This window comes from Rhinoraja longicauda, chromosome 11 (assembly GCF_053455715.1).
Source record: "Rhinoraja longicauda isolate Sanriku21f chromosome 11, sRhiLon1.1, whole genome shotgun sequence".
NCBI classification, from domain to species: Eukaryota; Metazoa; Chordata; class Chondrichthyes; order Rajiformes; family Arhynchobatidae; genus Rhinoraja; species Rhinoraja longicauda.
Window position 1 is genome coordinate 51,691,889 of NC_135963.1, and position 15,731 is coordinate 51,707,619.

The 15,731-nt window shown below is 43.7% G+C and overlaps 1 protein-coding gene across 1 annotated transcript; it reads right to left on the minus strand.

Annotated features, from left to right (window-relative positions):
• Position 1: 1 nt before the first annotated feature.
• LOC144597993 (fibronectin type III domain-containing protein 7-like) lies at positions 2-15,730 on the minus strand. The gene is made up of 10 exons (XM_078407859.1): positions 15,508-15,730; positions 14,694-14,954; positions 10,220-10,480; positions 7,445-7,699; positions 6,182-6,442; positions 5,830-6,090; positions 4,588-4,848; positions 970-1,185; positions 133-393; positions 2-9 (listed from the first exon to the last, which is right to left on the minus strand). The coding sequence occupies exons 1-10, from the start codon at positions 15,728-15,730 to the stop codon at positions 2-4; spliced, it is 2,268 nt and encodes a 755-aa protein (XP_078263985.1).
• Position 15,731: the final 1 nt, after the last annotated feature.

The following is a 15,731-nucleotide window of genomic DNA, read 5'->3' on the forward strand; positions in this document are numbered from 1 at the left end:
GTCAACACTCTGGGGGACACACGGCACTGCAACGAGAATATTCATAAGTATAGACTGAGGATACATCAAACGCAACACTTCAAATAATGTAGAAATTTATAGATACGATTCTATATGCTTCACATGAATTACCTGTTTTAACGGTCACAGCAGAGTTTTGCGAGCTGTTGCACTCCATGCGGATTGCCTCTACAGTTACGTAGTAGTTCAGTCCACAGTGCACATCAGAGACCTCACATTCAGTGCCTGTTGTATTGCAGGAGGCCCAATGGCCATTGATTCCTTGCGCTGTTACATGGTATGACTCTGAGCCATTGCTGGGATCCCAAAACACTGAGATGGTGTTATTTTCACAGTTGATGTGAGCCACCATATTTTGTGGGATGCAAGGCACTGCGCATTTGAGAAAGCATCAAAAAAGAATCCGTAAACAATTGTGGATTTAACATTGCAGTTCTATTGCTAAAAGTTACACAATCTTAAATCTTGCAACAAACTGCGGAGGAATGCACCAGCTAACTTGAGCAATGAGGTGAGGTACAATAATCCATTCTGTGTTTGAGGTAGAAATTGTGGGATGAGAAGCACATAAAACAACGTACTGTCCTTTCTACTTGTTTGTTACAAGGAACTCGTACCCATGCTAATCTTAATTAGATTGTGAGTACTTTCACTACCTTCTCCCAAGGGAAAAAACATGAACATAACAGCAATAATTTGTTAGCTCTTAGCTGAAAAACTCCCACATCCTCAACATCACAAAAGTAATGCTGTTGAATCCTTCTATTGAATCTTGGATCGCAAACATTAATTTTATGAAGTTATGTTTTAGCTATGTATATTTACACAATTATAACACATCATCAGTAGTAGTTATCATGATTATTAATATGCAGTTTTATAATATTTTAAATCATTCCTGACGATTGGTTATTTTCTGGTTTTCGTTTAATTAAAAAGTAATCTTACCTGTTTGAATTTCTACAGCTGAACTTGGTAAACTGGTGCAATTCTCATCCATTGCTAACACAGTTACATTGTACCACTGGCCACATGGGAGGCCTGGGATCTCACAGTTTGCTTCGGTTGTATTGCATGAGTACCAGTCTCCTTCCATTCCTTCTGCCATGGCCGTGTAGAACATTGCCCCTTCACTCTGATCCCACCACACTGATGTTGTGCGTGCTGGACAGTCCAAATAAGCACTTACGTTCTGGGGACTGCAGGGAGCTGAAGACATTTAAAAAAAAAATTGGATAAAGATTGTCGGTCTTGTACTTAAATTCACAAATCTGAACATGCAATTTCAAATTGAAAGATAAATTTATACGTAGTTCTTTCCAATAGCCTGTAAAAAAATATTTGTGGCATCAGAGATTCCAAGACTTCCCAGAGTATTCTAAAGATCCCAAGTCTGTCGGGTGAAGAATTTATTTTCAACTCAGTAGTGAATTCCTTATTCCGAGATAAAGATGCAAATTCACGATACATCAACCAAGGGAAACATTGCCTCTGCCACAATCCTGTCAGCCTTGTAATGAAAATGGTTACAGATTCCAGGAAGACAGAATTCATCTGGTGAAGTCAGCAGACATGGGCCAGATACAATATGGATTACTATCAGGCAACATTTACAGTAAGGATTGACGGCACACAGCAAATGAATGGTGAAAGTGGCCTTGATGTGTTATTGATGCTTATTGTTCAACACTTAAAACACAAAGATAGATACAAAAAGCTGGAGTAACTCAGTGGGACAGGCAGCATCTCTACAGCGAAGGAAAGGGTGATGATTTGGGTCGAGACCCTTCTTCAGACCCTTCTCGATCTGCAACGTCACCCATTCCTTCGCTCCAGAGATGCTGCCTATCCCGCTGTTATTCCAGCTTTTTGTGTCTATCTTCGGTTTAAACCAGCATCTGCAGTTCATAGAAACATAGAAACATCGAAAATAGGTGCAGGAGGAGGCCATTCGGTCCTTCAAGCCAGCACTGCCATTCATTGTGATCATGGCTGATCATCCACAACCTGTGCCTGCCTTCTCCCCACATCCCTTGATTCCACTAGCCCCCAGAGCTCTATCTAACTCTCTCTTAAATTCATCCAGTGATTTGGCCTCCACTGCCTTCTGTGGCAGAGAATTCCACAAATTCACAACTCTCTGGGTGAAAAAGTTTCTTCTCACCTCAGTTTTAAATGGCCTCCCCTTTATTCTAAGACTGTTCTGGACTACCCCAACATTGGGAACATTTTTCCTGCATCTAGCTTGTCCAGTCCTTTTATAATTTTATATGTCCCTATAAGATCCCCTCTCATCCTTCTAAACTCCAGTGAATACAAGCCTAGTCTTTTCAATCTTTCCTCATATGTCAGTCCCGCCATCCCAGGGATCAATCTCGTGAACCTACGCTGCACTGCCTCAATTACAAGGTTGTCCTTCCTCAAATTAGGAGACCAAAACTGTACACAATACTCCAGATGTGGTCTCACCAGGGCCCTATACAACTGCAGAAGAACCTCTTTACTCCTATACTGAAATTCTCTCGTTATGAAGGCCACATGCCATTAGCTTTCTTCACTGCCTGCTGTACCTGCACGTCAACTTTCAGTGACTGGTGTACAAGGACACCCAGGTCTCGCTGCACTTCCCCCTTACCTAACCTGACACCGTTGAGATAATAATCTGCCTCCTTGTTTTTGCCGCCAAAGTGGATAACCTCACATTTATCTATATTATACTGCATCTGCCATGCATCTGCCCACTCATCCAACCTGTCCAGGTCACCCTGCAACCTCCTAACATCCTTTTCGCAGTTCACACTGCCACCCAGCTTTGTGTCATCTGCAAACTTGATAGTGTTACTTCTAACTCCTTCATCCAAATCATTAATATATATGGTAAATAGTTGCGGCCCCAACACCGAGCCTTGCGGCACTCCACTCGCCACTGCCTGCCATTCTGAAAAGGACCCGTTTACTCCTACTCTTTGCTTCCTGTCTGCCAACCAATTCTCTATCCATGTCAACAGTCTACCCCCAATGCCATGTGCTCTAATTTTGCTCACCAATCTCCCATGTGGGACCTTATCAAAGGCTTTCTGAAAGTCTAGATACACTACATCCACTGGCTCCCCTTCATCCATTTTACTTGTTACATCCTCAAAAAATTCCAGAAGATTAGTCAAGCATGATTTCCCTTTCATAAATCCATACTGACTTGGACATATCCTTTTACTGCTATCCAAATGCACCGTTATTACCTCTTTAATAATTGACTCCAGCATCTTCCCCACCACCGATGTCAGGCTAACTGGTCTGTAATTCCCCATTTTCTCTCTCACTCCTTTCTTGAAAAGTGGGATAACATTAGCTATCCTCCAATCCACAGGAACTGATCCTGGATCTATTGAACATTGGACAATGATCACCAATGCATCCACTATTTCTAGAGCCACCTCCCTGAGTATCCTGGGATACAGACCATCAGGCCCTGGGGATTTATCGACCTTCAGTCCCATCAGTCTACCAAATACTATTTCTCGCCTAATGCAAATTTCTTTCAGTTCCTTCTTACACTTAAAGCACTAATGCTGGAGTAACTCTGGGAAGGTTAGGGGCATCTCTGGAGGACATGGATATTGCCACTCTTTGCCTTCTGCCATCCAGCCAACTTGCTATCCATGTGAGTATATATCTCTCCGATACCATGGGCTCTCATCTTCTTTAGCAGCCTCACATGTGGCACCTTACCTGAAAATCCAGGTAAACAACATCAACTGACTCTTCTTTGTCCTGTTAGTTACTTCCTCAAAGAATTCCAAGAGGTTCACCAGGCATGATCTCCCTTTCACAAAACCATGCTGACTTCAGCCTATTTTATCATGTGTTTCTAAGTACTCAGAAACCTCATCCTTTATAATGGACTCTAAAATCTTACCAAATGAGGGACTATGCATTTTCAGAGGGCAGATGAGAATGAACCACACAGACCTGAGAGAGTAAGGTTGGCAGGTTCCTATCCTTAAAGCGCATTAGTAACCAGATTTATTTTGCCAAAAAAAGGATGAAAATAACACAATATATTTATTCTCTTTTATTCGATGACTTGAATTTAAGCTCAGTGCTGTGGCGCAGCGGTAGAGTTGCTGCCTTACAGCGCCAGAGACCCAGGTTCGATCCTGACTGCGGGTGCTGTCGGTATGAAGTTTGTATGTTCTCCCTGTGACCACGTGGGCTTTCTCCAGGTGCTCTGGTTTCCTCCCACACTCCAAACACGTGCATATTTCTTGGTTAATTGGCTTTTGTAAAATGTCCCGAGTGTGTAAGATAGAACTAGGGCACAGGTGATGTTGGTCAGCATGGACTCAGTGGACCATTTACACTGTAACCTTCAACTAAACTGAATTCCCAAGCTGTTTCTGTGAAATTCAAACCTATGTTTCCAAAATCAGTGGATAGGTCTCCAGATATCAAATTCAGCAATGTAACCACTGTCATGCTCTGTCAACATATTGAAGTAACATAATGGTGCATATAAATGATAAACGCTTATATTTGTGGATAGCATGCCATAAAATAACGAGTTACCTGTCTGAATTTCAGTTGAAGAACTCACAGAGTGGTTACAAGTCCTGTCCGAAGCGACAACATACACAGAATATAACTGGCCACAGAGTAACGCGGGTGTTCTACAGGATGTTTCTGATGTGCTGCATGAGACGTTGTTCCCATCAGCTCCTTCCGCAATGGCAGTGTACCTCAGTGCTCCTTTACTGTGGTCCCACAATACCATTGCTGTATTGAGGTTACAATCCAGTTGCACTTTGACATTATGAGGATCACAAGCGACTGAAAATAAAATTGAGAGTTAAATTGGATGTCAGGCAGTCGGACCAAACATAAGTGAGTAACAGATGAATGAAGTTATGGAAAGTCAATAATTATCAGAAAAAATATATATTGAAGAATGTAGACACAAAATGCTGGAGTAACTGAGCGGGTCAGACAGCATCGCAGGAGAGAAGGAATGGGTGACGTTTCGGGTCGAGAGTGAAGAAGGGTCTCGACCTGAAACGTCACCCATTCCTTCTCTCCTGAGATGCTGCCTGACCGGCTGAGTTACTCAAGCGTTTTGTGTCTACCTTCGATTTTAACCAGCATCTGCAGTTTCTTTCCTACATATATTGAAGAATGATTCAATAACAGAGCAATTCGGAGTACAAAAGCAAAGAAGGTAGTGAATCTACATAAGTTACAGAGTCTGCCATAACTGGAGTGTTGTATCCATTTCAAGATTAATGAAGGTTTACAAGGTCCAGGTGTAGATGCAGAAGTTACTGAAATGATATCCATGGTGAGGGAATTCAGTTATATGGAGATGCTGGAGAGGAGAATATGGTTCTCTTTAGGACAGTGAAAGTCAAGTGGGATCCATTTGAATGATTTTGCTTGAATAAAGACATTTGGGTTTATAGGTTAAAAAGCCTCTAAACTAAACTAAATAAGGTAAATTTCTGGGAGGAGCATGACAAACAGAGAATGGATGCATTTGATAAATGGCACAGAAGTACGTATGAAGTCAGTTGAATCTTTACATCATGAGAGTGAGTGAGGTAAGGCCATGAATGGAAGTCGAAGAAAGTTCTATGATAAGCTTTTCTAGAGAATTAGATAAATATTTCTAGGGCAACAAGGTACTATAAAATTAATCTGCAGCATTCACAGAACACTATGTGGCAAAAGAACGTTTAATAATATCAAAAAACAACTTTTTTGAATATTGCCAATGAAACCTCACACTTCAGTTGATGACACTTTCAAAAGTTTTACCTGCATGTACATTCACCACTGCTGTCTGGGGTCTCCTGCAGATCTCATCTGTCGCTAGAACAGAGATTGTATAATATTCACCACACTGCAACTCTTGTGTTTGAGCCCTTGTATCACTTGTGTTGAATGAAGTGGTTTCTCTTTGACTGTCTCGAACAGTCACCGTGTATAACTTTGCTCCATCAGCTTCATCCCACCAGAAAGATATTATATTCAATTCACAATCCAGCTCAGCTGTGAGATTCTCAGGAATGCAGGGTGCTATTCAGAAAACACAAATTCATATCAATTCTCTTGCTGCCTGTATTAATTGTCGAAATATCAAAATTATTCCTTGATGGATGTTATTTACCAGTTTGTATCTGTACAGAAGTACTTGAAATGCCGTGCCGGCTGTAACTCAGTGTTGTTACGGTTATGTTGTAGGATTGTCCACAGTGTAAATCCAGCATTTCATAGTGTGTGTCTGTGGTGTTGTCTGAGTGTGTATGCCCATCACTTCCTTCAGCCGTTACATCATATGAGATCGCTCCATCATTCCTACCCCACGATACCACCACTCTATTGGAGGTACAGTCCACGTTGGCAATGATTTCATCTGGGGCACAAGGTGCTGCAGGAAAGGAAATATTAATATTAAAATCCAAAGGCACAGATTTTGCTTGCCAGCATCTTGCAAGAGGTCAAATAGCTTCAGGAAAGCAGCTACCATGATATCCACATACGTCTACTCAATCCAACCACATTAGATGCAAAGAAATGACGCCCTATGTTCAGCATTCAATTTAAATCCAAGGTCCCCACTGATTCCTCCGGGTGTTGAATCTTGATCAATGATGCCTGACAGGAATCGGAAGATTCTGATCGCCCCATTGCTAAAAAATACGGGGATTGAAGAAAGTTGCAGTACCAGGAATGAGATCACTACAGTAACTGAAATCCAGTATAGGACTAAAACCCTGCCACGATCTCTCAGACCACCAATGTTTCATGCTGATGATCCACTGTTCCAAGACAACAAAGTTGCCATTGTCAATCAAGTTGCTTGGATAAGTGGATCTTACTCTGCATGTTTGAAGATCAGATACACCTTGAAGATCAGATACTCCTTGAGTATTAGATACTGCTTGAAGTAAACATATCCAAATATTGGATAGATTTTGAGCCATCAGATCACTGGCAAAAGCGGTGGTAATCTGCAAAACAAGGGCCTCTCTCTACACTAACATGACATTGCTTCATTGGCCTGAACAACATCACAGAATTCAGTTTTATCTCTTCTCCACCCTGTAATTTGGTGATTTAGCATTTGCAACACCCAGGTTGAAGGAGTGGGAGGCAGATGAAAGCCATGCTGTTCACCATGTCTTGGATGCGTGATGTGCTGGTAAGTAGCATTTCTAAAGAAGTGTTGGTAGTTGCCCCTCTTGAGGGTTGCTACCTTACAGCGCTCTCTCCACACAGATTATCATTTTATGAGACCTCATAGTGTTTAACAGTTTAGGTTGCTCTAGGGTAACCAAATCAGAAACAATCTCTGCATTGTGAAATGTCTCAGGATACCCTTCAAAGATTAAAGGTGTTATATGAAGGGGTATCTTTCCTTCTTTATTACCTGTATGAATTTCATAACGTAAGCTTTGGAGACTGCTGCAGGTTTCACCAAATGCGAACACGGAGATGCTGTACGTTTGGCTGCAGTGGAGATCTGGGATGAGACAGTTTGTGTCGGATGTGGTACAAATGGCCGTGTGTCCATCGCTGCCCTCCGCTGTTGCAGTGTACCACACTGTGAGATTACTCAGCTCCCACGTTACAAACGCAGTGAGGGCAGCACAATCAGCTTGTACGTTCTGAGGGGGACAAGGGGCTTGGAGAGGAGGAAAGATAAACGAATCATTAATTAATGATAGAAGGAAGGCATTTCAATGGTATTGTGTGTGGTTTACACTGAAGATAGACACAAAATGCTGGAGTAATTCAACGGAACAGGCAGCATCTCTGGAAAGAAGGAATGGGTGACGTTTCGGATCGAGACCCTTCCTCAGACTCGTACTTGTACTCTTTGATATATGGAACAGAAACTACACTTTTACTCGTCTCCCATGTTACAAAGGCAACAGACAGTGGCACAATCAACTTGTACGTTCTGAGGGGACAAAGCATTCAAGAGATAGCTAGATAGAGCTCTTAAGGATAGCGGAGTCAGTGGGTATGGGGAGAAGGCAGGAACGGGGTACTGATTGAGAATGATCAGCCATGATCACATTGAATGGTGGTGCTGGCTCGAAGGGCCAAATGGCCTCCTCCTGCACCTATTGTCTATTGTAAAGTACTTGGAGAGGAAGAAAAATAAACAAGTCATCACACCATCATACAGACGGAAAAATGGCCAAGAACCCAACTGGTCAATTCTAACCAAGTTCCCCATCTAAGCTAAAAAAGACACAAAATGGTGGAGTAACTCAGCAGCTCAGGCAGCATCTCTGGAAAACATACAGGAGTGACGTTACGAGTCGGCACCCTTCTTCAGACTGTTTGTGGAGGTTTAAGAGTAAGGTCCAAGGCTAAAAGTGGAGGGACAGGACAAAGCCTAACAATTCATATGTGAACAGAGGTGAGGGGGGGGGGGGGGGGGGGGGTGAAAGGCAGATGGCGGACAAAGGCCAGAAATGAAAAAAACGCTGTGAGACGTAAGGAAAAGGGCTGGGGGAAGAAGGGGGAAGGGGGCTTGCAGTTACCTAAATTTGGATAATTTAATGTTCGTATTGTTGGGTTGTAAACTATCCAAGTGGAATATGAGGTGATGTTCCTCCAGTTTGCATGAGGCCACACTGGTAATGGAGGAGACCCAGGACAGAAAAGTCAGTATGGGAATGGTAAGAGGCGTTCAAATGGTTAGCAAGTGGTAGATCCAGTAGGCCCTGGTGGACCGAGCGCCAGTGTTATGCAAGATGGTCGCCGAGTCTACACTTGGTCTCACCGATGTACAGGAGGCCATATCGGGAACACTGGATGCAGTAGATAAGATTGGAGGAGGTGCCACATTGGAAACATTTCGTCTGACTGTCTATCCCTTATTATTATGGACTGATTGTCCCAAATTATCACAATGCCTTCCAAACACGAGTAAATCCTCGTCTCGGTGTGCCGAAGGGCCTGTTTCCGCACTGTTTCTCCAAGTTAAAAACTAAACTAAACTATTTGCTCTAGCATTTGATTTTCTCTACCCGGGGGAATAAGATTGTGCTTCTGGTGTCTACTCTATGCCTCTAATAATTCTTTATAGTTCATTGAGGTCTCTCCGCACCTTCGGCCTTCCAGAGAAAATGATCTAAGTCTGTCCAACTTCTCCCTCTAGCTAATACCCGGTCATCCAGGTCACATTCTGGTAAACCTCCTCTGCTCCCTTTCCAAAGCCACCACATCCTTCCTGCAATGGGGTGACCAGAACAGCATGCAATATTCCAAATGTGGCCTCACCAAAATCTTCTCATGCTGCATCATGACATCCTGACTCTTATTCTCAATACCTCGACCTATGAAGGCAAGCATATCACATACCTTCTTTTGCACTCTATCTACTTGTGAGACCATGTTCAAGGAGCTATGGATTTGTACCCCAAGATCATGGCCTCTTTTGCCCCTTCTAGTTGCCCTTCTAATTTAAAGGCCCAGTCTGATTCTACCTTTCTAAACCTTACATTTGCTTCCTTTTTCTTCTCCAAATGTTTTAAGTTTTGTTATTATACCTGCCCCAAATATCATCTCTGGCTGTAGGTTCCACCACGTCCCTCTGTGTGACAAAGTTACCTCTCAGGTTCCTATTAAATATTTGCTCTCTCTCACCTGGAACCTGCACCATCTTGTTCCTGTATGGGTGCAGCTAAGAAACAAAAAGGGGTTGATCACCTTGTTGAGAGTGTACTACAGGCCCCCAAACAGTCAGAGTGGGAAGTGGAGGAGCAAATATTCCAAGAGATGGCAGGCAGCTGCAAGACTAATGAAGTAGTCATAGTGGGGGATTTTAACTTTCTCAATAGAGGTGGCGCAGAGGTAGAGTTGTTGCCTTACAGCTCTTGCAGCTGCCGAGACCCGGGTTCAATCCCGACTATGAGTGCCGTCTGTATGGAGTTCGTACGTTCTCCCCGTGACTGCGTGGGTCTTCTCTGAGATGTTCGGTTTCCACCCACACTCCAAAGACATTAAGGTTTGTAGGCTAATTGGCTTGATCTAAGTGTAAATCGTCCCTAGTGTGTTAATGTGCGGGGATTGCTGGTTGGCATGGACTTGGTGGGCCGAAGGGCCTGTTTCAAATGACAGAAGATACTATTTCCACTGGAGCAGGAAAACCATTTCCTCCCATCAGTTTTTCAAAAAGGTTTTATACCTGTTTCAGCTTCAAAGACTGAAGTGTTTACACTCTGACAGTAAGCGTCCATCGCTGTTACGGTTATTGAGTACGTTTGACTGCAGTGCAGGTCCATGAAATCACAGCTGGTCCCCGTGGTGTTACACAGTGAAATGTGTCCATCTTGTCCTTCCGCTGTTGTAATGTACCACATCGCCCCATCACTCTCCTCCCAGACCACTGATGTACTCTTGGTGTCACAGTTCAGACTGGTGGAGATGTCCTCGGGTGCACAAGGTGCTACAAAGTACAGAAACACCAAACTGTTACCGTGCAAGGAATATACTTCATCTTGAATTCATTTTCATAGCTTCTTTCAAGAAATCAAGCACCATCACATATTTGACTGTGGATTTTTTAAAACAGAGCATTTCCACATTGATACCTTCCGTTTGAATAGTTCCAGTTTCAGCTTACATCTTAGAATTTTACTCATTCTGGTGTTAGGAAAAATGACTTTAACTGGGACTACTTGTGAACTGTCCAACTTGCTAATTTTGCAAAGATTATTACTTTTTTTAAATAACTCTCAGCAACTTTTGTAATCTCTAAATGAGCATGAATATCAAATTTCTATGCATTGTAAGGCCCATTTTTTTCCCAGACGAACCCCATCTTCAAAAGGTTGGAAATCTCTGCTGTTACAGTTACTCAAGTGAATTACTGAGGGCTATATCGGAGATGAGCCTCGGTAGAAAGCTGCTTGGTTTACAAAGCACTGAAAGGTTTAGGGCCAAAACACATTACTGATTTTCTGCTGCAATATCAACCATCCAGACCTCTCAGGTCGTCTGGGACAGGTATGCTTTCTGTCCCCAGAGTCAGAACTAAACATGGAGAAGCAGCATTTAGTTTTTATGCACCACATATATGGAATAAACTCCCAGAAAACTGCAGGTCCATACTCAATAACTGCAACTCTCAGTTCTTTTAAAACGAGGCTGAAAACTATTCTATTTGACGCTGCCTTTTATTAAATCAAATAATTATTCATTTCTTACACTGCGCTATAACTTTTATTCTGGTATTTTATACCTCTCTTATTCTATTTTAGCTTGTTTTTATTTTCTATTCTCTTTAATGACTGTTTTTAATTGCTTTTAACTGCTCTTTAATGTTTTATGTAAAGCACTTTGAATTGCCTTGTTGCTGAAATGTGCCATATAAATAAACTTGCCTTGCCTTGCCTTGCCTTCCCTTGCCTTGCCCTTGCCTTGCCCTTGCCCTTGCCTTGCCCTTGCCTTGCCTTGCCTTGCCTTGCCTTGCCTTGCCCTGCCTTGCCTTGCCTTGCCCTTGCCTTGCCCTGCCTTGCCCTTGCCTTGTCTTGCCCTTGCCTTGCCCTTGCCTTGCCCTGCCTTGCCCTTGCCTTGCCTTGCCTTGCCTTGCCTTGCCTTGCCCTTGCCTTGCCCTTGCCTTGCCTTGCCTTGCCTTGCCCTTGCCCTTGCCTTGCCTTGCCCTTGCCTTGCCCTGCCTTGCCCTTGCCTTGCCTTGCCTTGCCTTGCCCTTGCCTTGCCCTTGCCTTGCCTTGCCTTGCCCTTGCCCTTGCCTTGCCTTGCCCTTGCCTTGCCCTGTCTTGCCCTTGCCTTGCCCTTGCCTTGCCCTTGCCTTGCCCTTGCCTTGCCCTTGCCTTCCCCTTGCCCTGCCTTGCCCTGCCCTGCCTTGCCCTTGCCTTGCCCTTGCCTTGCCCTTGCCCTGCCCTGCCCTGCCCTTGCCTTGCCTTGCCTTGCCCTGCCCTTGCCCTTGCCCTTGCCCTGCCCTGCCTTGCCCTTGCCTTGCCCTTGCCTTGCCCTTGCCCTTGCCCTTGCCTTGCCTTGCCTTGCCTTATCCCAGAGCTAGAAGGGCCTTGAGGCCTGAAACTGAAATTTATTTTTGGTTCAACTTTCCATTTTCATTTCCAAACCTGAAAGAGTTACTCACGCAATGAACACTGAACATGCCTGCTTCAATGAAAATACTTTGCGATCAAACAATTATTTTTAAGCAGAGCCCATTTCCAAGCAATATCCCTACCTTACGAGAGAGACACTGTCCCAGAGCAGATTGCAATTCCACACACTCTCACACAAACTTCCTATCATTCTTCCTTTTCAATGAATTTGCCTTGCCTTGCCTTGCCTTGCCAGGGGCCACAATTTAAGAATAAGGGGTAGGCCATTTAGAATAGAGACGAGGGAAAACTTTTTTAGTCAGAGAGTTGTGAATCTGTGGAATTCTCTGCCTCAGAGGGTAGTGGAGGCCAATTCTCTGAATACATTCAAGAGAGAGCTGGATAGAGCTCTTAAGGATAGCGGAGTCAGGGGGTATGGGGAGAAGGCAGGAACGGGGTACTGATTGAGAATGATCAGCCATGATCACATTGAATGGCGGTGCTGGCTCGAAGGGCCGAATGGCCTTCTCCTGCACCTATTTTCTATTGTCTATTGTCTATTGTCTATAATTTCCATCTCAGGAACATAGCTTACAATGTTTATACATACTCAAACTCAGAACATATCGTGTGGCACAGTGGCAATAGACAATAAACAATAGGTGCAGGAGGAGGCCTCTAACGTGTCCAACCCCTTAATAATCTTATATGTTTCGATAAGATCCCCTCTCATCCTTCTATATTCCAGTGTATACAAGCCTAGTCGCTCCAGTCTTTCAACATATGACAGTCCTGCCATTCCGGGAATTAACCTAGTAAACCTATGCTGCACGCCCTCAATAGCAAGAATATCCTTCCTCAAATTTGGAGACCAAAACTGCACACAATACTCCAGGTGCGGACTCACTAGGGCCCTGTACAACTGCAGAAGGACCTCTTTGCTCCTATACTCAACTCCTCTTGTTATGAAGGCCAACATTCCATTGGCTTTCTTCACTGCCTGCTGTACCTGCATGCTTCCTTTCAGTGACTGATGCACTAGGACACCCAGGTCTCGTTGTACGTCCCCTTTTCCTAACTTGACACCATTCAGATAATACTCTGCCTTCCTATTCTTATCACCAAAGTGGATAACCTCACACTTATCCACATTAAACTGCATCTGCCATGCATCCACCCACTCACACAACCTGTCCAAGTCACCCTGCAACCTCATAGCACCTTCCTCGCAGTTAAATAAAGTAGATGAGCTTGAAGCTCAGTTCGACATTGGCAAGTATGATGTTGTGGGAATTACAGAAACATGGCTACAAGAGGACCAGGGCTGGGAACTGAATATTCAGGGGTACACAATGTATAGAAAAGACAGACAGGTGGGAGGAGGGGGTGGGTCGCTCTGTTGGTAAGGAATGATATTCACTCCCTTGCAAGGGGTGACATAGAATCAGGAGATGTAGAATGGATAGAAATGAGGATTTGTAAGGGTAAAAAGACCCTAATGGGAGTTATCTACAGCCCCCCAAACAGTAGCCTCGACATAGGGTGCAAGTTGAATCAAGAGCTAAAATTGGCATGTCGCAAATGTAATGCTACGGTGGTTATGGGAGATTTCAACATGCAGGTAGACTGGGAAAATCAGGTTGGTACTGGACCCCAGGAAAGGGAGTTTGTGGAGGGCCTCCGAGATGGATTCTTCAAACAGCTTGTACTGGAGCCTACCAGGGAGAAGGCAATTCTGGATTTAGTGTTGTGTAATGAACCTGATCTGATAAGGGAACTCAAGGTAAAAGAGCTATTAGGAGGCAGTGATCATAATACGATAAGATTTACTCTACAAATTGAGAGGGAGAAGGGAAAATCGGAAGTGTCAGTATTACAGTATAGCAAAGGGGATTACAGAGGCAAGAGGCAGGAGCTGGCCAGATTTGACTGGAAGGAGGCCCTAGCAGGGAAGACGTTGGAACAGCAATGGCAGGTATTCCTGGGAATAATGCAGAAGTTGCAGGGTCAATTTATCCCAAAGAGGAGGAAAGATTCTAAGGGGAGTAAGAGGCACCCGTGGCTGACGAGGGAAGTCAAGGACAGCATAAAAATAAAAGAGAAGAAGTATAACATAGCAAAGAAGAATGGGAAGCCAGAGGATTGGGACTCTTAAAGAGCAACAGAAGACAACTAAAAAGGCAATACGGGGAGAAAAGATGAGGTACGAGGGTAAGCTAGCCAATAATATAAAGGTTTTTTAGGTATGTGAAGAGGAAAAAAATAGTCAAGGGAAATGTGGGTCCCTTGAAGACAGAAGCAGGGGAATTTATTATGGGGAACAAGGAAATGGCAGACGAGTTGAACCGGTACTTTGGATCTGTCTTCACTAATATCCATGTTCCCTACTCCAAAACAAATTTTGGATATTCTACAATAGATTGTTCAAACAAATGTGCATACGGATAAAGTTACCATCGGGGATACAATGTGGAGGTGCTGGAGTCTTGAGCAAAAAACAAACTCAGTCCCTTAACTTTGCTCAAATTATGTTTAAAAATGCAAAGTGTTAATATTAAATAAGTCTGTTCAGCACAAGAGACCTACCAGTGTTCAATACAATCTGAGAGCTTTGTGAGTTGTCACACCCACCGTCCAGTACTGTCAGCGTTACATTATACACCTGTCCACAATGCAGGCTGGGTATTTGACATTCTGTATTGACCGTCTCACAGGCAGTCACTTGCCCATCGCTTCCTTCTGCTGTGGCGGAGTAAGACACTGCACCTTTCGTGCGGCTCCACAACACTGAGGCATCGTTCGTGTCACAGTCCAGCTGGACATCGAGATTCTGTGGGATGCACGCAACTGAAAAAAGGAAAAAGAATGGATGAGGAGCAGTTGTACATAAGTGCGGGGCAGGCTTGTTTGGCAAACTGGTCTTTTCCTGGACTTCCTAGGACCATTTGTACATAGGTACACAGTTGTGAATCTGTGGAATTATCTGCCACAGAAGGCAGTGGAGGCCAATTCACTGGATGTTTTCAAGAGAGAGTTTGATTTATCTCTTAGCGTTAAGGGAATCAAGGGATATGGGGAAAAAGCAGGAATGGGGTACTGATTTTGGATGATCAGCCATGATCATATTGAAGGGCAGAATGGCCTACTCCTGCACCTATTTTCTATGTTTTTTTTCCTCTTCACATACCTAAAAAACCTTTATATTATTGGCTAGCTTACCCTCGTACCTCATCTATGTTTCTACATTTCTGTCTCTGCAGAGAACTAATGGAGTGGTTTATATAACTAAAATCTTTAAGCAAATGTATTTTCAGGTGAAGAATATTTTAGCCAGTGCAGAATTCAGTAATGATATGACTGATGGAGAAATTAATGATTCAGGAAACACTTCTGCATTTACCTGTTCTCCTTGTGATGGAAGGACTTTCAGCACTGTCACAGGTATCGTCAATCGCATAAACTGAGAGGGTGTAGGTCTCTCCACAATGCAAGTCGGTGATATCACACAGTGTATCGTTAGCACTGCATTGCTGCACGTTGTTGCCTTCTGCAGTAGCCGTGTATGATATCGCACCTTCACTGAACCCCCAGGAGACCGACATATGTCCAGCATCACAGTCCATG